Source organism: Capricornis sumatraensis, chromosome 15 (genome assembly GCF_032405125.1).
Source record: "Capricornis sumatraensis isolate serow.1 chromosome 15, serow.2, whole genome shotgun sequence".
Lineage (NCBI taxonomy): Eukaryota > Metazoa > Chordata > Mammalia > Artiodactyla > Bovidae > Capricornis > Capricornis sumatraensis.
In genome coordinates, this window is record NC_091083.1 from 31,531,982 (window position 1) to 31,556,292 (window position 24,311).

The window sequence follows — 24,311 nt, forward strand, 5'->3', positions numbered from 1 at the left end:
ACTCATCAGTGCCTAGGGAGGCACCCTATGGGTTGAATTTTACTGGATGCAACTGTAAGAAAGGCAGTTAAGCTGAGGCACGGATTTGGGTTTACTCAGACTCATCTAAAGCATACTTGGGGAAGGATGGAACTAAAGGAGGAAGGGATTGTCTTACCCACTAAACACTCATTTGTTGGCAAACAAGCATCCCTGATGAGAGTCCCAGGCCTGACATCCTGGCTGGAGCAGCAGTGGCTTTTTGAGCGCTCCCCCAGGGCAAGGTGACACAGAGAAATACAACAAGAAATCACAAAGGCGTGAAACCCGTCCAAATCCATTACATTCTGGAAGGGATCCAGGGCTCTTAAACCTTCCCAAAGGACAGCTATGTAGAAACGTCCTGTTTGCTTTTTTGCTGTCTGTAAACATCTGTGATAACTTAGAGGGGGACCGCCCGTCAGGCGATCTGGCCAAACTCGGACTGCAAATCACAAAGCTGCCTTAACGGGACAGCTGATCACTCTATCTCCAGGGACTTGGGAAGCTGAACCCAAAAGAATGTACTAGAAATGCCCAGCTTTCTCTCTTAAGATCTTCCACTTGGACATTTCCCCCAGAGTTCAGGGTACCTGATAAATGCCAACTTATAAAACACTCTAAAACAGTTTTTTGTTCCAAACAAAAGTTAGGTTCCACTTTTATTAACAGAAAAAGAAAAAACGTCTCTTTGAAAGTCACTTGCTAAACTGAGAGTAAAACTGAAGTCTTATTTTTAATATTTTGTTTTATTCAAAACTTTTAGATAGTGATTAATGTTGCCAGCAAAAAAGTGATCTCTCAATGCTCTGTTGGTCTTTGATTTTTTTTTTTTTTTTGGTCTTTGATTTAAGGCTCTTTTTTTTCTCCTTAAGATGATGGACCTTGCTTTTACTGTTTACCCTAGTCATAAAACACAGGAAGTTTGAAGGACTTACTCTGGAAAACTAAGCTTTCTAGCAATACATCAATTAGGGGATTTGCCACCAAAAAAACCAGCTACAATACATTTAACCAAGACACCATAAAGTGAAGAAAGCAAGAATTAAACTTGATAGGAGTATTAGCAAAATCCACAAGGTGCATGTGAAAGTGAAGTCCCTCAGTCATATCTGACTCTTTGCCACCTCATGGACTGTAGCCTACCAGGCTCCTTCATCCATGAGATTTTCCAGGCAAGAATACTGGAGCAGGCTGCCGTTTCCTTCTCCAGGAGATCGTCCTGACCCAGGGATTGAACCCAGGCCTCCCTCATTGTAGGCAGACACTTTACCATCTAAGCCACCAGGGAAGTCCTTGTTGTCCTTTAAAAATGAGGGAATGCTTTTTCAGAAGATTCCTTCTGGGCCACGTAAGATGTTCATAATTTACAGGACAAAACTTGGGCAAATAGAACTGGCTTCCCATGGAAGAATTCTTCCTGAAACCAGTGGTTTTGAGGTCCCCTGGTACTAAAACGCTACTACAGCACTAAACCCAGAAGGCTACATTAGTGTTACAGAAAGGATGAATGGGAAACTCAGAAGCAGTAACAGGAAGCTAATGTTCTACCAACTCTTCCATATTTCGTAAGTGTATCCTGAAGGTCAAGTTCTCCAGGAAGAGGGGTTTCATAAGTAAAAAAGAATATTACGGGTCCTCATTAGCCACAATCCCAAAATCTGAAAACCTGTAAGAAATAAAGCCTTCTAGGGACCTCCCTGGTGGTCCAGGAGCTAAGACCCAGTGCAAGGGGGCCTGGGTTCAATCCCACATGCCACAACGAAGCACAGGCACAGCAACTACTCAGCCCACATGCTGCAACTAAAGAAGGCCGAGCACCGCGTGAAGACCCAGTGGGTCAAATAAACAATATAGAAAAAACCCTTCTAGCCAACTGGGTGGCAAACCTAATGTTTGACCTTTCTCTCTCTTCCACTTGGTGTGAATGTCCACATTCTGATGCCGAAGTGTGAACAGACTGGGGTCCAGGGGCTGTCCCAGATATTGTCGTGGGTGTTACAGGATAGCCTGCATTACCATCTAAAACCCACAAAGCTCTCAATTCAGAAACACTGGGAAAAGCTTCAGAGATGTGGGTCTGTATCGCTTTATCCAAGGGTACAATACATCTAGAAAACTCTGAGACAAATGAATGAGGAGACTTGTAGATGATCTCTGCTGATTGTAATTAACCATGAAAGAAACAATTTCTCTCCTTTTTTTTCTTTTTTCTTTTTGTGAACCAAGCTGAAGTTCAGGTTATAGCACACAAGATGATTATCTCTTCCCTATCACATCCTCTCTCGGGGGGGAGGGAGGCTCACAGAGCTGGTGGCTGGGGGCAAAGCTTACGACGTTTCTCTTGTCGTGACACTTGGAGACACCTGGGAAGCACACGGAATCCCTCTGAGATTTTTCCAGCATGGGATTATGGATTCCAGGCATGCATCATGGATAAATATGCCCCACTAATTTGCCACCTGGATGGAGGGGCAAAGCCAGTATGTATGTGCCTTTATTTCTGATGTTAAAGGCTAATTTATCTAAATAATGATTTCTTTCTCGATTAGTGAGTTTGGTTTTCTAGGATGACAGGAACAAATTTTTTGAGCTTCTAACATAGCTGTAAACTTGTAAAATTCAAAGCAAGTTAAAAATTTTTTATAAGCCTACAAGGTGAGGCAAGAATTTTAAGGGCACAAGAAAAAGCAACTGATTAATTTTCTACAACATTATGCTTCTGAGACAGAATCTTAATTCTGAACAACTGACATAATGTCATAGTCGTAAACCTTTTTGCTGTTATCAAGGTTAACTCAAAATATAACATTGATATTAAAGAAATGCTTAGCAAATGAGACAAGCTGTCATAATACACAAGTTCTTCTTTCACTTTTTACTTAAACAATTCCCATAGGATTTGAAGAATATCATCCTGCAAAATACCCTATCTGAATACTTTTCTATGTTTGGAAACTGTGACTTACACACTTGAAAAGCTCAGTGAAACGGACTGTTGTGCACAAAACAAAGCTTTCTGTAATAACTTTTCCATTTGAACATTTTGTTTCAAAATTTCAGATTCCATTCCTTTCAAAAGGTCCTGCTGGTGTGAGAGATTCCAGCTGTTTCTCTCTCAAGTCCTTCATAAGTCACGGGGAAAATATCACATACTCCTTTCTCTTTTCTTGATAAAATAATATATGAGATTTATATACATTTAAATTCTTCTTACAAAAACTCTTCTTGGGGTTTCCATGTGTTTCAAGCTTAACAGATGACTTTTTTTTCCTAGGAATTTTCCAATAGGGAAATTTGCAAGTTTGTGTATTAAAGATACTAATAGGTTATGTAAGTTGTATTCCAAATGTTGACTCTTCCAAACACAGCTGTCCAGGTCTTTTTTTTTTTTTTTTTACTAATTATCTAAAAGTCTCAGTAAATCTATTTCTCTTACTATATGATCATACCAGCTGCTTTCTTTCAAGAGGCCAATTAAAACACTGTAGGAAAATATACCCCAAATGATCAAATGCTCTAAGACTGCTATAAAACTGAGCTCTGACTTGCAGTAGTAAAACCACTTATGTAAGTGCAAAGTAATGATGCTGGAGGCTCAGAATTGTGATTTATAGACTGCCACCTGCAATTAATCAGCTTTCAATGCTCTTTTAGCACAGCAAGAAAATAATGCTGTCATCTTTTAAAAGATAGTAATCTATATAAATGTTTATGTTACCAAAAAAGTCTTTTAGAAGAAAGTCAGCCCTTTGTCTTCTTTTCCTGTTGATCTTTTAAAGTTCTTAGTTTAACCTGCATGTGTGTGTGTGCCGAGTGGCCTCAGTCATGTCCGACTCTATGCGACCCTATAGAGGGACCCTACCAGGCTCCTCTGTCCGTGGGATTCTCCAGGCAATAATACTGGAGTGGGTTGTCATGCCCTCCTCCAGGGGATCTTCCCAACGCAGGGATGAAACCCTGGGTCTCCTGAGTTTCCTGCATTGGCAGGCGGGCTGTTTACCACTGAGCCACCTGGGAAGCCCTCCTTTAACCTGTGACTGCCTAAAAGGCATCACCTAGTCTGACAAAAAGACAAAAAGAAAAAACAAAAACCACGACACCTACAAGCCTGGAATTTTCAGATACCAGTAAGCATTATTTCATTCCATTAATTCACAAACGCTCTTTAAAAATGCAGAACAGATATCACACAAAAAACAAAAAAAATCAAGATGGTATATTTTTTCCCCACAGAAATTTCATTTCATCTCTCTGTCTTAGTGAACACATGGTCCCATGGTTTACAGAAGATAAAATGGTAAAAGTTCTTCACTTTTTTTTTTCGCTTCTGACTGCTCTTCTAGAGAGCTAAGACCAGGCAAGTCTGTGGAAGCTGAAAGGAATTTTTTGGGACAAATAAATACTCCAATTGCTCATCTAAAATGGAGTTAAAAATCAATTTCTTTTGTTAATGAAGGACCACTATTCATTTCTGTTGAGGGAGTAACATGCTGCTCTGTATCTTAAAGTAGTATTATCGTTATTAAGGAGAATTAGAAATCTGCAGGTTGATAAATCAAGGTTACAGTAAGACTCTTACTGACCCTGGAACTCTGAGAGGCAGATATTGTCTCACTAGGACCAGCCTATAACCTGGTACAGGTGTCATAGAAACTCCTTTGACTCTGGTTGCGGTGTTTATTTGGAACTGAGAAGCTGCAGATGGAGGGCAGCTTGCTATCATCTTTAAAGCAAGCACATGATGAGCTTTGCCTAACAGGTAAGCAAAGTGTGACTCACAGATCTTTACATGGGATTTCCTCAGTACAAGCCTTTTTCAAGTGCTGACTGCTTACTGGTCCTCATAAGTCTTTCAGTGATTAGCACGGCTTTTCTGATAGCTCAGTTGGTAAAGAATCCGCCTGCAATGTGGGAGACCTGAGTTAGATCCCTGGGTTGGGACGATCCCCTGGAGAATGGAAAAGCTACCCACTCCAGGATTCTGGCCTAGAGAATTCCATGGACTCTATAGTCCATGGGGTCACAAAGAGTCAGACAAGACTGAGTGACTTTCACTCTCACTTTTCATTAGTACATCCGGTTATCTGTAGCAAAGATATTTCCAGGTCCCATCAGGTGGCCCCAAGTAACCGAGCTGTCCTGATCTGATTCCTGTAAATCTTGTTCACAAAAAATTCTACAGAACCGATTTTATTTTTTACTAGTCCCTACTAATTTGTGGATGATTCTTTATATCAAAGGTAGTGTGATTTGAGAATTTATTTATTTTAACGTTATATAACTGTGCCCTGACTTCTTTATTTTTAAAAAAATTATATATTTATTTAAAAAATAATTTATTAAAGAATGACTTTATTTATTTTTTGGCTGTGCTAGGTCTCCAGTGCTCCATGGGCTCTTCTCTAGCTGTGGAAAGCGGGCGTTTCTCTCTCGTCGCGGTCCGCAGGCTTCTCTCACTGCAGTGGCTTCTCCTGTTAGCCCAGGTTCTATGGCGTGCGGGCTCAGCAGTTGTGGCACGTGGACTCAGTGGTTGCAGTTCCTGGGCTCTAGAGCACAGGCTCAGAAACTGTGGTGCACGGCTTAATTGCTCCAAGGCATGAGGGATCTTCCCACATCAGGGACTGAATCCTTGTCTCCTGCATTGGCAGGTAGATTCTTTACCACTGAGTCACCAGAAGCCCCTGAATATTTTAATTTATTTATTTGGCTGCCCTGGGTCTTAGTTGCGGTATATGGGATCTAGTTCCCTGACCAGGGATTGAACTTGGGCTCCCTGCATTGGGAGCATGGAGTCTTAGCCACACTGGACCACCAGGGATGTCCTGGCAGCATAAAGTATTTTTAATCAATTCACTGATCTGGTAAAATGTTTAAAATGATCTTTTTTCCTTTTTTTTGGTGGCCCACTTCAGAAGGGCTGACAGAAGGTAAAAAGTGAGGCTATTCTCAAAACCAGAGTATAAAGATTAGACACTAGGATTTTCAGTTAAGATCTCTTTAGGGACAAAAGCAAAAAAAAAAAAAAAAATCAAGTTCTGTAAGTAGTAACTTGCTTAGTACAGTGTCCTAAGAAATCTTCTATCAAATTAGAATGTAACTATACAATTTGAGGGCTTCCCTGGTGGCTCAGAGGTTAAAGCGTCTGCCTCCAATGCGGGAGACCCGGGTTCGATCCCTGGGTCAGGACGATCCCCTGGAGAAGGAAATGGTAACCCACTCCAGTACTCTTGCCTGGAGAATCGCATCAACGGAGAAGCCTGGTAGGCTATACAGTCCATGGGGTCGCAAAGAGTCGGACACGACTAAGCGACTTCACCTTCACCTTCACCTATACAATTTGAAAGTCCTGTTCAGTTGATTAAATTAGGTGTTCCCTGCATTAGCTTTTTGTTTTTTTGACCTTTTAAAAAGTGAGAATATTATTTTTCTACAGAAACTTAATGTTTAAAAAAAAATTTTTTTTTAAACAAGAAAAGTCAGGGTTTGGCATTTAAACCACTGCAGAGTTTGTGGTGAATAAAGTACATATAAATCCTGGAAAATGGGTATTAGCTAATGACTACAGGAGAGATAATCTCAGGAGAGATTATCAAAGGAGAACTGTTTTTAATTGCCTATGTAGCTGCCATGATGGACAGTTCTTAGGCTATTCAATTGTTTTTAAACAGAAATGCCAACTCCACTGATTTCCTCATTGCTGATGGACATTCATGTTTTCAAACATATGCATGCACCAGGAAATGAAATATGATAACTACATGCTGTGCTAAGGAAAATACTACAAAGGAGAAAATATTATTTTTAGATAAGATGATTTCCTCAACCTTTCACTATATCTTATGAATTTGCCCACTCTATGCCAGAATACAGACTGAGTGACATATATTTCTTCCTGTTGTAAACAACACTTAGTATTCATCTATACCTCTCTCACTTTGTTTCAGCAACACTGAACCCAAGATTTCATTGTTAAGTTCAATAAGACAAGGAAGTGAACAATTCCATTAACTGGAAAGAAAAGGGGGTTACGTAAGAATCAGCCTTCAGGGGTCTGCTGAGCAAAAAGAGTCCAAAAGAAGAAACAGAACAGCTGTGAGTTTCATGAGAAAGAGTAGTTATGGCTCTGGGCTGACCCTACATAGTTCTTATTCTAGTAAAGTAATATCAGCACTTTCGACTTCTCCCTTTTGTTAAAAAAAACACTTTTCTTCCTGTGCATCAAGGAACTTGCTCCCATAGATGTGGATTTTTTTTTTTCCCCTGCACTGAGCAGCTTATAGCATCTTAGTTCCTCAACTAGGGATTGAATCTGGGCCACAGTAGTGAAAGCTCCAAGTCCTAACCACTGGACTACCAGAGAATTCCCATAATATGTAGAATTTTAATACTCATTCTATGTAAATGTAATCTGTATCTATTCCCTGAAATGTAAATGTATAGGATAACAGCATCCTGGGCAAAGTAACCTTTTAAAAAGGATGGCAGAGATTCAGGATCTTCAGGCTATGAAGGGGCTACCCAGGAGGCTCAGTGGGTCAAGAATCCGCCTGCAATGCAGGAGACGCAGGTTTGATCCCTGGGTTGGGAAGAACCCCTGGAGGAGGGCATGGCAATCCATTCTAGCATGCTTGCCTGTAGAATTCCATGAATAGAGGAGCCTGGCAGGCTGCAGTCCATGGGGTCGCCAAGAGCAGGACATGACTGAAGTAATTTAGCACACACACACGCATGGGCTATGAAGAGTTCCTTTGCCATTTGTGCAGCCATTCATTTAAAAGGTTATTGGATCCTCTAGATTCCAGGAGGTCTCAGAACGAAGCCCTGGACCACATATTATAAAAAAGGTTTCCAAAGTGCTCTGTGTGTTCTAAGCTGACATCTTATGTTACAAATGTTTCTCAGGAAAATGCATTTTATTTACAGGATCTGTATATGAATCAAAGGCTTCCTAGGTGGGTGGCTCAGTGGTAAAGAATCCACCTGCCAATGCAGGAGATGCAAGAAACATGGTTTCAATCCCTGGGTCAGGATGATCCCATGGAGGAGAAAATGGCAACCCACTCCAGTATTCTTGCCTGTAATATCCCACGTACAGAGGAGCCTGGCAGGCTACAGTCCATGGAATCACAAAGAGTCAGACACAACTGAGTAACTGAACATGCACATAAGTCAAAGCTATTCAGTTAAACACAATTAAGAATGTAGACTCTGGCATTCATTATTAATAGAGCAAAAACCATATTCTCCAATACTAAATTCTGAGAAGGGAACATCTAAAACACCTGATGTTCAGCCACCATATCAAATGGGGTCCACTTCAGTGTTATGGGGATTTTCCCAGATATGGGTGGAACATACCAACAAAGAATTTTGAATTTTTTCTCTGGTTCCAAACTCCAGGCCACTCAAACATACTAACTGTGGACCCCTATGGAGAACAGTGTTTATCAGGGAATCCTATCTTCCATGATGTGAGTTTTATGCTGGGAGATAAAATGACCTTTTAGATAAGGTGTCTGACCTCTCCCCTCCCTTGACAGCTATTTCTCACTCCAGACAGCTGCTGCTACAAACAAACTTCGATGAACACTTTGACAAATGAAGTCAAACCAGGGTCCTTTGTTTCTCTGCAGCCAACAAGCTGGCATTCCACAAGCTCATGAGGGGGCCATGAGTTACTGGAGGCCAGGCCTGCCCCCCTCACTGCTGGTCACCCCTTGTGGCCCCACGTTCCCAGGATCTGTGGGGCCAGATGATGCTGTTCCTGGCTCACATTCCATCCTGTCAGGGGACTCTCAAAAATAAACAATATTTACAGCAGAGTTCAGAGCCAGTGAAAGAAAAGGGGGGTAAAAGTACCTTCAGAGTAAGTAGACCAGACGATGGAGGTCATTAGATCTGTGGTTATTAAACCATTTTTCATGGGACTCCTGAGCCCTTTTTCAATAGATATGAAGCTGCACTTATCAAGAGCCTCAAATGCAATGAAGGACATAAAAAACTAACAAATAAAAACAGAACAAAGTATAGTTTCTAAATCCTGAAAATGTTTCCCTCAACCCATTTGGTCAATGGTTATCGACCACCTACAATGTCCAAGGTCTCCTGCTAAGGCTATAAATAAACCTTTGTCCAAAAAAAATGGACTACCTCTGTTTCATAGCAAGAACTTGGGAAACCTAAATAAAAGGGGCCTAGAGGTCTCCTTCTACAAATAATCAAATTGAGCTGAAGGGACTGTATTTTAGGAACAGGGGTCAGCCCACTGCAACCCACTGGCCAGATCCAGCCCCCTGCTTGTTTTTATGTGGCCTGTGAACTAAGACTGGTTGGGGGGAAAAATCTTAAGAAAAATATCTTAAAAGGTTGGGAAAAAAGTCAAAAGATTATTTTGTGGTACATGAAAATGTATATGACATTCAAATTTCTGAGTGCATAAATAAAGTTTTATTGGAATACCAACATACTCATCTGACTACCTACTGTCTCTGGCTGCTCTGCACTTAGAAAGGGAGAAGTGATTAACTGCAACAGAGACTGGGTGGCCTGCAAAACCCACGTGTGCACTGGCTGGCCCTTTACAGAAAATGCTTACTGACCCTTGTTTTACATTGTAAAAGAATTGTCTTGCTTTTGCTGAGATATCTGAATGAGAACATATGCCTCTGCCTTTGTCAGAAAGCCTTAGAAACGCACGGGGAGTAAAGAGAAGGCAGCGGAGACCTGAAAACCTAGTCAGCATGAACTTGACAGAGCTGGACAAGTAGAGGTAGACACCAAGCGAAGCAGGTTAGGTTACATTTACAGATCAGATTCCCCAAAGCATGAGAAAACATCCAAGTTCTTTACTGGAGAAGAACTAGGGATCCATGTTTTTCATACCACTTTTGTTAATTTCCTTTCAATGGGCCAAAATCCTATGCCCTGATGCTGTTTTCTTGTACATGAGGTTAATCTTTATGTCTCTAGGCCTCAATTCTAAAGAATGGGCTGTTCTGGAGACTTCCCTCAGGAGTGTCTAGTAAAACAGAATCCCAGGAATGGTACCTGTTTTCGAGCAGACAGCTCTGTTGGTGGATGATGAACACCCCCTACCTGACTCCACTAAAGGTCAGGAGAGACTGGCAATATAGCCCTGCTAGTCAACAGGCCGTGCTTAATGAAATGAAAGATTGAGAACGAAGTTTGCGGGTCTAGAGAGTTATTAAAGCTGGGCACAGTTTTCCCCATGGTTAAGTCTGTTCTTGTTCTCTCCCTAATGTAATACCCAGAAAAGGAAGGAAAGTAGAAGTAGGGTATTTATGTTTAACACTTTCATGAAAGGTATCTTTTAGAGGCTAGCATTTTGTCTCTTCAGGGTTGGAACTAAAAGAGGGGAAAACAAGTCTAATGGCAGCCCTTTAGTAACTTTCATTTTCTTTTCTTTCCGTTTTTGGTCATACCATGTGGCATGCTGGATCTTAGTTCCCTGACTAGGGATCAAACCCACACCCTCGCTAGTCTTGACCGCTGGACCACTAGGGAAATCCCTAGTAACTTTCATTTGGTACAGGATATTCTCCTGCTATTACTACATCTTCTCTGCTTGATGTAATTTTTCCACTGACAAGTCTGGAACTGGATTTCATCATTAATATATAATATTAATAAACTGTCCTCCTATGAAGAATAACAGAATAGTTTCTTTTCATACAGATGCAACAGAATACATTTTTAAGCCAAAACACTTAGGGAAACTCACCTAGAAAAATCTCCCTTTGCCTCCTGTAGAAGAAGAAAATTCAACGTCAGTGACTCATTCTGATTCGTGTTGCAGATTTTAAAATGCACTGTAGAATCATGAACTCCTCTACTGAATCATTCCAACTAACTGCTATTTCATCCTGTCAGCTACCAGAATATAATTAAGGAAGGATGCATGCATTTACCACCTCAATAGGAGACAAACTTTAGAAAGTTCTATACAAAGAAAGCAATTCATAATGAAAAGGTTAAGTTTCCACTTCTAAGCCCTGATCTAACTTTTTCCACTGTAAAGATTCTGAACCTGGACATGCGTCCGGGTAGCACTGTGTGTCTTGTGGTACTTGCTGTTCTGTCTTGTATTGTGGGCTTCTGGGGGTAGGGACCATGGAGTCTGTAATGAATCCAGCATAATGCTTGGAGCACAGTAGTTGCTCAATAAATCTTTGCTGAAGGAAAAAGTTAATGACATCATTTCAGTTCATTCTGCCAGTGTTTCTGATCTTGCCCTTGTGGCTAATATTCAGTGATCCCTCTTTTTCCGCACAAGCTTAAAGGTATTTTCCTCGTCTTTCATGACAGTGCTTCTCCTGGCAATTAAATTCTAGCTTTTTTTACTTGGCTTTCTCCAGTGACCTGAAGAAAAGGGGGTCACCAGATGATCTCAGTTTCCCAATCTCAGGTTATACACACAATTTTCCCTTGCAGAGAGATACTGTCTTAAAATTTTGGACAAGAACAGAGAACAGAGGAGACACTGTTTATTGCTATGGTGTAGTTTCCCTAATAGCTCTTTACTGCTTGGCTATAGCAACTGCCATACATGACGTGTCTTATTCCTGTATCTTCTGCGTATGGCCCTGGAATACAAAGATGGAGGGAAACAACTTACCTGTAAAATATACGAGGCCAATTCAAACACTACTTCACTGTCAACATCAATCAGCTCCTGAAAGGAAAACCAAGTAAGATAAGTTTGGTACTTTAACAACGATTTCTTTATGATCTCCCCCAAAAGAGGAGAGGTCTTTGTTATCTGAGATGTTACCCAGAATCTCAAACACCCATAGAACGTCTTTTCTGAATTACTTGGACCCAAACGCCCCCTGACATCATTTCTACAGCTCTTATAAGAGCTCCAGTGGTCCTGTGTCTACACAGTCACTTCCGGGGCTTCATCTCTAGGTCTTCATGAGAAATTAAGGAATGGATCAGTCTCCAGCTTTTTACAAATCTGTCAATCTGATTAATTGATGAATTAAGGTTACTTGATCACCACATGCATTTTTCTTTGTAAACTCTACTTCAGAACCAGCAGTAAGACTTTGCTAGAGAAAAGGTTATGATGGAATTATGACTCTAAATTAAAGTTACATAAAGTTAAAAATGCAGTTTCCCAGTTGTATGAGACACATTTCTTCATGTACTCAATACTTCAAGGTAGCTGTTGACTACCATGATGTCAGAACAAATATGGGCTCTTCACTCACTGCAGAAAGTTTAAAACCGTTTCTCTCAGGACTTCCCTGACGGTGGTCTAGTGGTTAAGAATGCATCTGCCAGTGCAGGGGACACAGGTTCGATACCTGGGAAGATCTCACATGCTGCAGGGCGGCTAAGCCTGTGTGCCACAGCTGCTGAAGCCTGCACCCCAGAGCCGGTGCTCCGCAATAAGGGAAGCCACTGCAGCTAGAGGGTAGCCCTGCTTGCTGCAACTAGAGCAAGCCTCTGCGCAGCAATGAAGACCCAGCACAACCAAAACTAGTTACTTTTCTCTGAATTATAAACCAAATTCTGATTCATGGATTTGCTAATGATTTTTGTGTGGTCCAGGACTTGCCCCTGTATTTCAAAACAATGCACTGAAGCACACCTATATCTTTAGAGGGAAGGATATCCTGCAGGCTCCTTCAGGTTGAGGAATTTCAGAGATGGATAATAACGTTTGCTACCAAACCACCTTGGAGTGCGAGCTAAGAGAGACGCGGATGGATCGGGGACAATAATTCCTTATGCTTAACCAGCTAAAGGAGCTTTACGGTCACTGTAATTGATACAGACTGTCAGTGCTGGAGTGTGGAGGAATGCCTGGAATTGCGGTCCTGGGATTACCAGGTCCCATCTGAATGTAAATCATTTAACAGTGGACAAATGATTTAACAGAAACACTGTCCAGGGTTTCCACAATGGATCGTTTCTACTCGCACTATATGCTTTTCCATTCCCACCAATCGACTTCCTGAAGTCACCGGTGTGTGCTTGTCGGTGTATTGGTATGTGTGCTCTGTCAAACATTTACACCGAGGTTGCAGGCGATGGTCAACAGTGGCTAATAGTTAACATCCCAGGAGAGGCCAACTCAAAACCAACCATCAGGAACAGCCCTGGAACATGTGCACATGGTTTTTGGTTCATTACTCGACTCATCTGCTAAAGGAAAACTTTTGGGGAGGGGACAAATGTGGGGAGGGTGGACGGTGGTCATTTTCTAATTGATTTGGTTTTGCACAGTCCATTCTGCAGTTCTGGGGGGAACTGCCATCCCCTAGTCATGGGGCAACATTAATCATGATGTACCACTTTTCAGAGTCAAGCTACCTAAGATGCCCATTGAAACACTGGCCTGATTTATATGAATTTTTTCTTACCAACTGCATGTGTCCTCAGGATAAATGAAAACTAGCAACTCTAAATGGGGTGAGTTTCCACCTTCTCTCTCTCGACCACCTCCCAGTGAAGATATTAAAAACACTGAGAGTCAGAACGTGATCAGTAAGAGCAAAAAGAATTGAAAAATAAGGTGGCGCAGACATCCCCGACTTTTGTAAAATCTGATGGGAAAGAGAGCTGCAGTATTCCTTCTCACTGTTTCTATTTAATATTGAGTTCAAGAATCTCAGCATTAGGCTTCCCTGATAATCTAGTAGTTAAGAATTCACCTATCAATGCAGGGGACATTGGTTCCATCCTGGTCCAGGAAGATTCCACTGTTATGGAGCAACTAAGCCCGTGCACCGCAACTACAGAAGCCCACGCACCCTAGAGTCCGTTTTCCACAACAAGAGAAGACACCATAATAAGAAGCCTGCGCACCACAACAAAGAGCAGCCCATGATTGCTGCAACTAGAAAAAGCCTGGGTGCAGCAACGAAGACCCAGCACAGCCAAAAATAAAAAAAATAAATCTTAAAAAAAAAATCACGGCATTGTCTGTCCTCAGAGGAATCAGTTCAGAGATCTAAATGGTGTTTATAAGACCCAATCTAGGAATGGGGAATGGGGGCCAGGGGAAGAGATCCTCCAACTGGGAAGAAAATTCTTTCCTACTTTGCAGTCTCTGCCCAATTCCCTGAGGTCTGTTTACAACACAAGGTTTACAAAGGAGGAAACCTTGCCCTTTGCATCCCTGGCCCTCCCAGGTGACTGTTACCTTTAAAGTTCCCCTGAGATGGAGCAGAGCTCTAGGCTTCCTGCCCACACCACACATTTCCCACTGTGCCTCGAACCCCAAGAGCGGAGTCCCCATGGGGAGGAGTGGATAAATGTTTCCAGGTGTCCACTTCCCACAGAACATTCGAGAGACGACTCCACCTTCCACCTTTCCCTTATCTGGCTTCTCTTGAACACAGGTGGCCTCTTTCAAGTGTTTCTGCTCAAGCAGAGCAGATTAACTGAAGAAGACCACAAAGAGCGCCTGCGAAAACCTTGTGCTTTTCTGGGGCGCTGGGTTTTCCTTTGACGGAGGACAAATCAGAGAAGGATAGGGAGCAGAAGGCCCTTCAAGGAAGGGGTACGGGTACTTTCCCATTTGGCACCACCCACGGGCTGAACATGTGACACTCCTCTGCGTCCCCAGGGCCCCGAGAGCCATTGGGGTGGGGGGATCTGCAGAGCAGGGCTGTTTGCTGAGCTAGAGTCTTCCTTGGGAATCCAAGGTGGTCTGGAGGGCATAGATTAGTTTTCTTTTGAGATTCACTGGTAAGAGGGAGATGCTGATAGGAGGAAAAGTGATGTCATGGGGTTCACATGTCCTTTGGACATCTGATTTACTGTGTTGTTTTTTAGTTGCTAAATTGTGTCTGATTGTGTCCAACTCTGCGATCCTGGACTGTAGCCCACCAGGCTCCTCTGCCATGGAATTTCCCAGCCAAGAATACTGGAGTGGGTAGCCATTTCCTTCTCCAGAGGATTTTCCCAACCCAGGGACTGAATCCTGTGTCTGCTCTATTGGCAGGGGATTCTTTACCCCTGAGCCACCAGGGAAGCACTGTTTCACTTTCTACTGAATAACGCATGCTGCTTTCTCTGATCTTCTGATACATGGTATGGAAAGACAAAATGTGACTCTGCAGAGGTGTGTGTGTGTGTATGTTCAGACAGGGCTGGGAAGATGGTGCCACTTTCTCCCACTCCACAAGGTTTTATCCCAGGTAATTAAGTTGCTAAACGAAGAGGCTTGGAGGTCATTTATCAGCAGTCTCAGAGTTAACAATATTCTCAGAAAGATTTCAACTTTAAGGGTCTCCAAGTGTTCCAAAGAAAGAGCCCCATGAGACCCCCAAGTGGCAGGTGTTATGGACCTTCTCCAAAAGTCCTGAAAGCCGGAAGAACTTGTCACGATTGCCTTGCTCTGGGGACCTTAGTGGTGGTCTTCAGACTCAACTGAGAATCTTAACAAAAAGCATTCCTCCATGGTCAGGAATGAGAGAAATTCCAGCTTTCATGGAAGATTCATGAGAGAATTATAACAGAAAAGATGATGAGCAACCACATGGTAGGTTGAGGAGATTTCCATGAGGACGACCTTTGTAAAGTTCAAGTGAAACAACCTGCTGGGCTGTCCAGCCGTTTTCCTAGTAAATCACCCATTGTAATAACCGTCTTTCTTTGCACCCACAAAACACCTGAAGAAGATGGTTTCCTGCCATCCTCCTTAAGACACTTTCTACTTTGAGACTTTGAATAAACGCATCACTGGACCTCGTTGAGTTTCAGTTTTCTCATTAGTAGAATGAGAACTTTCTTTTCTTTTCTTTCTTTCTTTCTTCATTCCTCCCTTCCTTGGCCATGCCTTGTGACTTGTGGGAACTCAGTTCCCTGACCAGGGATCAAACCTATGGCCCCTGCACTAGGAGCAAGGCAGGCCTGACCACTGGGCCTCCAGGAGCTCCCAGGAGAACAATTTCAAGTGCTGTGCTGAGTCTGGTGAGGTGGGCCTGTACAGGCGATTTGGACTCTAAGACCCACCACAAAGATCAAGTCTGTATTATTATTTTTTTTGTGCCCTGGTCTTTACTGATCATGTGAACGCCACAGAATCTCTGTTCTGTTCACAGGTGTGTTCACTGTTTTTTTTTTTTCATTTATGTTTTAGAATTTATTGGAATCTTTAATAAGACTTAAAAAAAGAAAGAGGCGGGAAGCATTGTGCAAGTGTGTGTCTACACGTGTCTGTATATTCGTCACCGTGTCTATCATCCCAGTGGGTCCTCACACCCACATTCAGCCTCGCTGTGCCCGGTGACTGCCCATCTCATTGTACAACCTGTAGTGGCTACAGGAAGGTACCCCCAGGCACTGAGGGGCTGGGGTGCAGGATGAGACTGATGTGTCCTTGCACAATTCCTCTTTCCGAGCCCTTTGCCAGGTTTTCATCAGTCAAGTCACTTCATGTTTGTCTGGGGCACTCGCACTTGGTGGCCCGGGATTTCTCTCAGTGTCCACGGCACACACTGCATTTCATGACCTTGAGGAATCTCTCCTGTGGAGGTCATGGGCACAGCACAGATGATGGGTCTGGGTGCGTTTGTTTCTAGAGAGCTGAGGACGGAAGTCCCTCTCTGTCTTCTTTCCCTTCCTCTCTGTCATGTGAGCACACACACCAAGCCGGCATGCATCCATCTAAGAGATAAGGACTGGGATTCTGTGAGTCTGAGATGAATGCTTACATTGGTTCCTTTGTCCTGTGGGACCTGATTCTGGGCTTTTGTTTCTCTCATCTTCAGAAGGGATATCATCTGCTCATTAGCAAACCTCCTGGAAGATCTTGGCTAAAGACTGCTTATTTCAATTTCAGCAAGAAGATGGTACTTAGATTCAAGTAGCAAAAATGGACCAGGGATGACTGTTCAAACTTTAATCGTATGGGATATTCTCAGTTCAGTGGGGACATCTCAGTCCAGGAGGCTGGACAAGACCCCCAGCACAAAGGAGGGATTTTAAGCTTTTTTTTTTTTTTCTGACACGCTCTTCTCAATGGAGACATGTAGGCTCCAAACTTGCTAATTCTCTGGGACTGGAAACAATTTATTGAGCACTGACTATGTACCTGGTTCAGTGATACGTCAAAAGAAGCTGATGATCAAAATTTACTTAGAAAATGCTAGTGCCAACTTTTTCTCCAACCCAACAAGACATATTTCCGTGCATCCTCAGATGGTGACCAGGGGTCCTGCCTCTTTGGTTATAATATTTGACAAGATACATTTTGAGATCAAGCATTTAAATGTGATGGATTTATTTAAAGAGTGGATGGTCACCTCCTTCAGTTTAAATGTGATATTCAAACAAGGCAGCTAGTCATCTTGACCAGTCCCTTACTTCACCCAATTTAAGTCATCTGAGGATCAGATAACTCCTCCGAGGGACTGAACAGCAGTGTAAGGTCCTTCAGCAAGTGAGCCTCTCTTCTTGTCTCTTGGAAGGTATGCCGCTGAAGACGACTGGAAGCTGGACTGCAGAGTTCTTTGTTTCTTTATAACTTTAAGACCTATCATCTAAGGGAATCCTTCTTCCTAAAAACTGCAAAAAACATTTGACATTTTATGGCCTAGAAATTGCTGTTTTGCAAAGCTTTTGAAAATGATTGTGGCAACTGATTTTTGACAGCAATCTCACTCTGCCAGTGGAGAATTCCGAGTAGACAGGATTCCATCCTGAAGGTGGGGAAAGTGCTGGGACTAGAGTCCATGTCCACCCCATCGCTCCCTCTAGCATGACAAGTCCACTGTCCCCTGGCCGGACTAACTGATGGGCCTCTCCAGTTGACGGAGGAAGCCACATCCCAGGAGAGAGACGGCCAGATGGAAAGCCTGGCAGGAGGAGCTCTGGTTTCCTGTGTCGCTTCCCAGGAAAAACACATCATCCCAGGCCCACTTCCCATGTGAGCTTTCCTAGGAACCAGACACACATTTCTGAATGAGCTTTATCCATCCCTTGGCCATGAATTTCCTTTCCATCACCCACCTGACACACAACCAAGCTGAAAAACAGCAGACATGCTGTTGGAGCAAAATGGCCACATGGGGCACCAGTGACCCCTTTCTAAACCTCCTCCTGCTCCACTTAAAGGCAATACTCCCAGCCCTGGTCGCTGCTGACCAGATTCTAACGTTCTGCATGTTGGACAGATTATGACTGTTATTTCCTGCTCTTTTGGTAGAAAATAGGGGGACTGAAAAGGAAGGAGAAGTGAGAGCGGATCCACTGGAGTTATGTTTTCTGCCTCCTGGTGAAGGAAGAGTGGAGGGCGGGAGCTGGCATTCGTGGCTTGGGGAAAAGGACAAGATACATAAACAAAATACCCTTCCTCACTTTTGTGCTGTGGAAGAGATCAGAGGTTGGTTCTCTGGAGAGGATGATACATAGGAAGCTGGGATGAAGTAGGCAGAGAGATCAGGGATTAAAAGGAGGTCTACACCCCAGTGGAGGCCACTCCCTCCTCCAAATGCTAAAGTGGGAGCTGACATCCCAGGAGCAAAGTAAGGCAAGGAAGAGTCACGAGAAAAGACCCCAAGCGCTGATACTTGGGGTTCCTGTAGAAAGAACAAGCGCGCCACGGGACACAGACACAGGGACCGTCTCCACCTGGACACTGGGAGCTTTGGGTGTCTCACTCTTAGTTATGGATGGAAAGCCCCCTACATAAAAGGCAGAGCGCATGCTCGCTCTATCACTTCAGTCACGTCTGGCTCTTTGCAATCGCATGGACTGTAGCCTGCCAGGCTCCTCTGTCCAAGGGATTCTCCAGGCAAGAATACTGGACTGGGTTGTCATGCCCTCCTTCAGGGGATGTTCCTGACCCAGGGATCAAACCGGTGTCTCTTACATCTCCTGCAATGGCAGGCAGGTTCTTTACTACTAGCGCCTCCTGGGAAGCCCACATAAAAGACAGAGACCAAAATAAATCAACAGGAAACAAAAAGAACTGAAAAGACACAGAACATGCATGATAATTAATATTACTGGAGAGATAAGAGGATATTTGGTTCAAAGACAATAATAGGATAATATGTATCTGCCGGGAGAAATATCAATAACCTCAGATATGCAGATGACACCACCCTTATGGCAGAAAGTGAAGAGGAGCTAAAAATCCTCTTGATGAAAGTGAAAGAGGAGAGCGAAAAAGTTGGCTTAAGGCTCAACATTCAGAAAACGAAGATCATGGCATCCGGTCCCATCACTTCATGGGAAATAGATGGGGAAACAGTAGAAACAGTGTCAGACTTTATTTTGGGGGGCTCCAAAATCACTGCAGATGGTAACTGCAGCCATGAAAATAAAAGACGTTTACTCCTTGGAAGAAAAGTTATGACCAACCTAGATAGTATATTCAAAAGCAGAGACATTACTTTGCCGACTAAGGTCCGTCTAGTCAAGGCTATGGTTTTTCCTGTGGTCATGTATGGATGTGAGAGTTGGACTGTGAAGAAGGTTGAGCGCCGAAGAATTGGTGTGTTTGAACTGTGGTGTTGGAGAAGACTCTTGAGAGTCCCTTGGACTGCAAGGAGATCCAACTAGTCCATTCTGAAGGAGATCAACCCTGGGATTTCTTTGGAAGGAATGATGCTAAAGCTGAAACTCCAGTACTTTTGCCACCTCATGCAAAGAGCTGACTCATTGGAAAAGACGGGGATTGGGGGCAGGAGGAGAAGGGGATGACCGAGGATGAGGTGGCTGGATGGCATCACGGACTCGATGGACGTGAGTCTGAGTGAACTCCGGGAGTTGGTGATGGACAGGGAGGCCTGGTGTGCTGCAGTTCATGGGGTTGCAAAGAGTCAGACACGACTGAGCGACTGAACTGAACTGAAAGAAAAATCAGTTAATATGAAGGGAGTCTGAGAAATTCAAAGCATGATAGCAAAGGTTAAAAAGTCAATAGAGGAGATTAAAGATAACATTGAGGAAAATCTTCCAGAAAGTAGAACAAAATGACAAAGAAGGAAAATAGGAGAAACGAGATGTCAAAGCAGGAGGCTGTGCCCAGCCTCTGATTAACGGGGCTCCAGAAGGAGGGCAGAGAGGAAACAGAGGGACATCATACAAGAAACAGTACAAAAAACCTGCCAGAAATGAGGAGGAATGCGAACCTCGGACTAAAAGTGTCCGTCTACACAACATAGAGGATTTACCAAGGCACACCATCCTGCAATTTCAGATAAAGGGGTATAGAAGGAAATCCTAACAGATCCCATGGAGGTCATGGTGGGGGCAGTCCACTTACAGTATCCAGACACAGACTTCCCCAGAGCAACTCTTGAAGACTCTGAGGCAACACCTGTGATATACTGAGAGAGGTATTCTGTATTTTTACAGCCAGTGAAACTATGAAATCAGATGTGAAGGTAAAACAAAGACTTTTTCAGGTGTGCAAGGACCCGAACATTTTACTTCCCTTATACAGTTTCCCTGGATCACTGCAGGATGTTCTCCAGTTTTACAAAAGTGTAAAAACACAGGAAGACTCGGGACCCAGGAAGCAAAGTACCTACTCCAGAGTTGGGGTGAAGGAAAGACGGTACAGGAACGGGGACATCCTGGGCTGAGGGCTGCAAATGAGGCTACGTTCACACAGGAGCAGAAGGTCAGAGCACTCCAAAAGGGAGGTCCCAGGAAGAACAACAAAGGCAACAAAAACCCAGCCAAAGAGAGGAACAGATGAATTACCTGATGTGTATGGAAATTAACGTCGGTAGACATTTGAAAATCTGTAGGAGCTTTAGGGAAAAAAAGATGGATGCATAGAAACTAAAGCAAGTAACGGCAAAATGGTTATTACCTTTAGATAAAATAACCGGTTGTCTAAAAAGGAATCGCAACCCTAGGATGCTACTTGGGTTAGTCATAACAATGGTATGCTGATGGGTACGCCTTTCGCCTAGGATTGTGGTTATCACCACACTGGGAGAAATGGGAAGGTGAAAGCGTGGGTGGGTGCATAGGAGACCTCAGTCCTCACCTATATAAAAAACGAATAAATCAAGGAATAAGACCCTGTTCCAATTATTTAGAAGCAGAGAGAGGCAAATACAAGAAGAAACAGCTAAAAATTGTTGGAAGTGGTTGGGGGTGGGCTCTTTTTCACTAACAGCCTCTTGACTTTTAAACTATATCATATATTACGTAGATAAACATAAATGTGTTTAAAGTGGATGAAGGACTTCCCTGATGGTCCAGGGGCTAAGAGTCTGTGCTCCCAATGCAGGAGGCCCTGGTTCAATCCCTCGTCAGGGAACTAGATCCCACAGGCTGCAACTAAGATCTGGCCCAGCCAAATAAGCAAATAAATACCTTAAAAAATAATCATCATTTTTTAAAAGAAGTGAATGAAATAAGTTGGACGAAGCGGGCATGAACAGCTTATTGTATCTGAACAACGTAGATTTCCATTCTAGTACATTGTAGGAATTGCTTCCCAAGCCGCAGGGAGGGTGCTGGGTCGGCCAGTATCAGCATCACCCACCAGTGATGTGTCTGGCCCTGCTCTTGGGCCTTTCAAGTCTCCAGAGGGCCGTGCGGGCTGCACAGAAGACTGCAGCCGAGATGAACTTGGATCTGATTCCAAGCGAGCAATTCTACCTCAATGGGAACTAATAAGGTGCCTGCTGGGGTGCTGGCCACCTTCACATCTATCTCGCTTAATCTTCCCAAGAAGCTGGTGGGTGGGTTTTTTTTTTTTTAATATTCTTGTTCAACTGAAGAGGAAAATGAAGTTTGGAGACATCACGGAAGGTGTCCACATTTATCGCAGTTGCTAAGACGCAGAGGTAGGAAGGGAACCCAGAAATCCAAATCCCTAATCACAGTCACTCTGCTCCAGAGCCTCCCGCCATCTTTACATATTTACAGTGGTGCCAAGCCTGTTCCACTGCTTCAGGTTCCTTGTCTTTGACTAAGTTACTAAGTCTCTCCAGCACCACTTTCCTCTCTCAGTAAACTTGATGATTCCATCTCACTCCTGAGTCTCACATGACGTAATATATGTGAAAGAAATGTTTAAATGAAACAAGTGAACTTATTTACAAAACCGAAACAGACTTAAAGATGTAGAAAACACACTTATGGTTACCAAAGAGGAAAGGTGGTGGCGGAGGGATGAATCAAGAGCTTGGGATAAAACATACACATACCATTATGCACGGAGATAAAGCCTGAATATTCATTGGAAGGACTGATGCTGAAGCTCCAATACTTTGGCCACCTTATGTGAAGAGCCAGCTCATTGGAAAAGACTCTGGTGCTGGGAAAGACTGAGGGCAGGAGAAGAAGGGGGCGACAGAGGATGAGATGGTTGGATGGCATCACCGACTCAATGGACATGAGTTGGAGCAAACTCTGGGAGATAGTGAAGGGAAGCCTGGTATGCTGCAGTCCATGGGGTTGCAAAGAATCTGACATGACCGAGCAACTGAACAACAACAATCACTACTATATATAAGACAGATGACCAAAAAGGACCTACTGTATAGCACAGGGAACTCGACTCAACATTCTGGGATAACCTATATGAGAAAAGAACCTAAAAAAGAATGAATATATATATATGCTGCTGCTGCTGCTGCGTCACTTCAGTCGTGTCCGACTCTGTGTGACCCCATAGACGGCAGCCCACCAGGCTCCCCCGTCCCTGGGATTCTCCAGGCAAGAACACTGGAGTGGGTTGCCATTTCCTTCTCCAATGCATGCAAGTGAAAAGTGAAAGTGAAGTCGCTCAGTCGTGTCCGACTCTTAGCGACCCCATGGACTGCAGCCTTCCAGGCTCCTCCGTCAATGGGATTTTCCAGGCAAGAGTACTGGAGTGGGGTGCCATTGCCTTCTCCACGAATATATATATAACTGAATCATTTTGCTGTACACCTGAAAATAACACAGCATTGCAACTATACTCCAATAAAATTAAAAGAAAAATTTTATATACTCTAAGTGTCAATTCGGAGAAGGCAATGGCACCCCACTCCAGTACTCTTGCCTGGAAAATCCCATGGAAGGAGGAGCCTGGTGGGCTGCAGTCCATGGGTCTCGAAGAGTCGGACACGACTGAGCGACTTCACTTTGACTTTTCACTTTCATGCATTGCAGAAGGAAATGGCAACCCACTCCAGTGTTCTTGCCTAGAGAATCCCAGGGACGGGGGAGCCTGGTGGGCTGCCATCTATGGGGTCGCAAGAGTTGGACACGACTTAGCAGCAGCAGCAGCAAGTGTCAATTATGCAAATAAAAATATTATTTTTGATGATGAGAGACAAGTGGCCTTGTGACATGATTCCGTCTCCTTTGTCACCATCAGAAAAGCCATCTCCGGCTCACTGGCAGGACTCACTACGCTCCAGGACAGATGCTGAGAAGAGAGAGCAGGGGCTCTAGAGGGGCACTCAGGTCTGCAGGGCAGATAGGGTCCAGGTCTGATGCCATGGGCACCTGGACCCTATATGTGGCTTGTTCCTAATGTATCACCTCCTCCACTTGGGGAACCTATAATATTTAGTTCTGGGGATTTCTTTTTTATTTCCCATTAATCCCAGAGACCTCTGTGATCATGATTCGGAAACACTGAAGTGCCACCTTCAGCTCAGCATCTGTTACTAGACTGAACTGAACAACTCTGGGAGAAACCACGTCTGCTCCCTTAACCTAGGGGCCTGGATACGAACAATCTGGGGGCAACTTTTCACTTGCCAGGGTTGACAGCCATCTCACGCCAGCAGCAACTTTCTAAGCATTTACTGCCCAAGTCTGCCCCCTTGTGGACAGTCCTCACTGCTTATTTCTTTCAAAGTGCTCTCACATGGATTAAGCAAAGCCCACCAGACACTTGCTACCTATGAGGTAAGTAAGACTGGTATTATTTTCACTTTATGGTGAGAAAATGAGGTTTAGAGAGATAAAGAAAACCACAAATCCCTAGAGTGACAGTTAGCATCTTTGTGCTGCCATTTAGAAAAAACACATGTAAGAATTAAAGATTTTAAAATTAAATAAATAAATAAATAAATAAATAAAGGAGGGAAAAAAAAAAAAGAAAAATCCCCAAACACTCTAGTCAGAGTGCCCTGCGCTTGAGCTCAGGTTAAGTCCTGGTTCAGCAACCGTCACGGAGCAAGGTTCTTTCACAGATTGAATTTGATCACTACCATAGCCTCCAGGATTCTGAACACTTGCATTTGGTGGAACTATTTTGTGCAGTGAGGTGCTGAAATCTTTCTAGAAGGAAAAGTGATGGCTGATAGACCATTTCAAGTCTTGTGTGTGCTTCAATGTGTGGT

General features: G+C 43.4%; 1 protein-coding gene across 3 annotated transcripts in view; it reads right to left on the reverse strand.

Moving 5' to 3' along the window:
• The window catches only part of FRMD4A (FERM domain containing 4A), a 367,797-nt gene that overhangs the window by 113,071 nt on the left and 230,415 nt on the right, over positions 1-24,311 (reverse strand). For all 3 annotated transcript variants that reach the window (XM_068987913.1, XM_068987915.1, XM_068987914.1), the window contains exons 6-7: positions 11,657-11,713; positions 10,763-10,785 (exon numbers count right to left, since the gene is read on the reverse strand). In XM_068987913.1, coding sequence (XP_068844014.1) covers positions 10,763-10,785; positions 11,657-11,713 — 80 coding nt within the window. The remainder of the gene's footprint in view (positions 1-10,762; positions 10,786-11,656; positions 11,714-24,311) is intronic.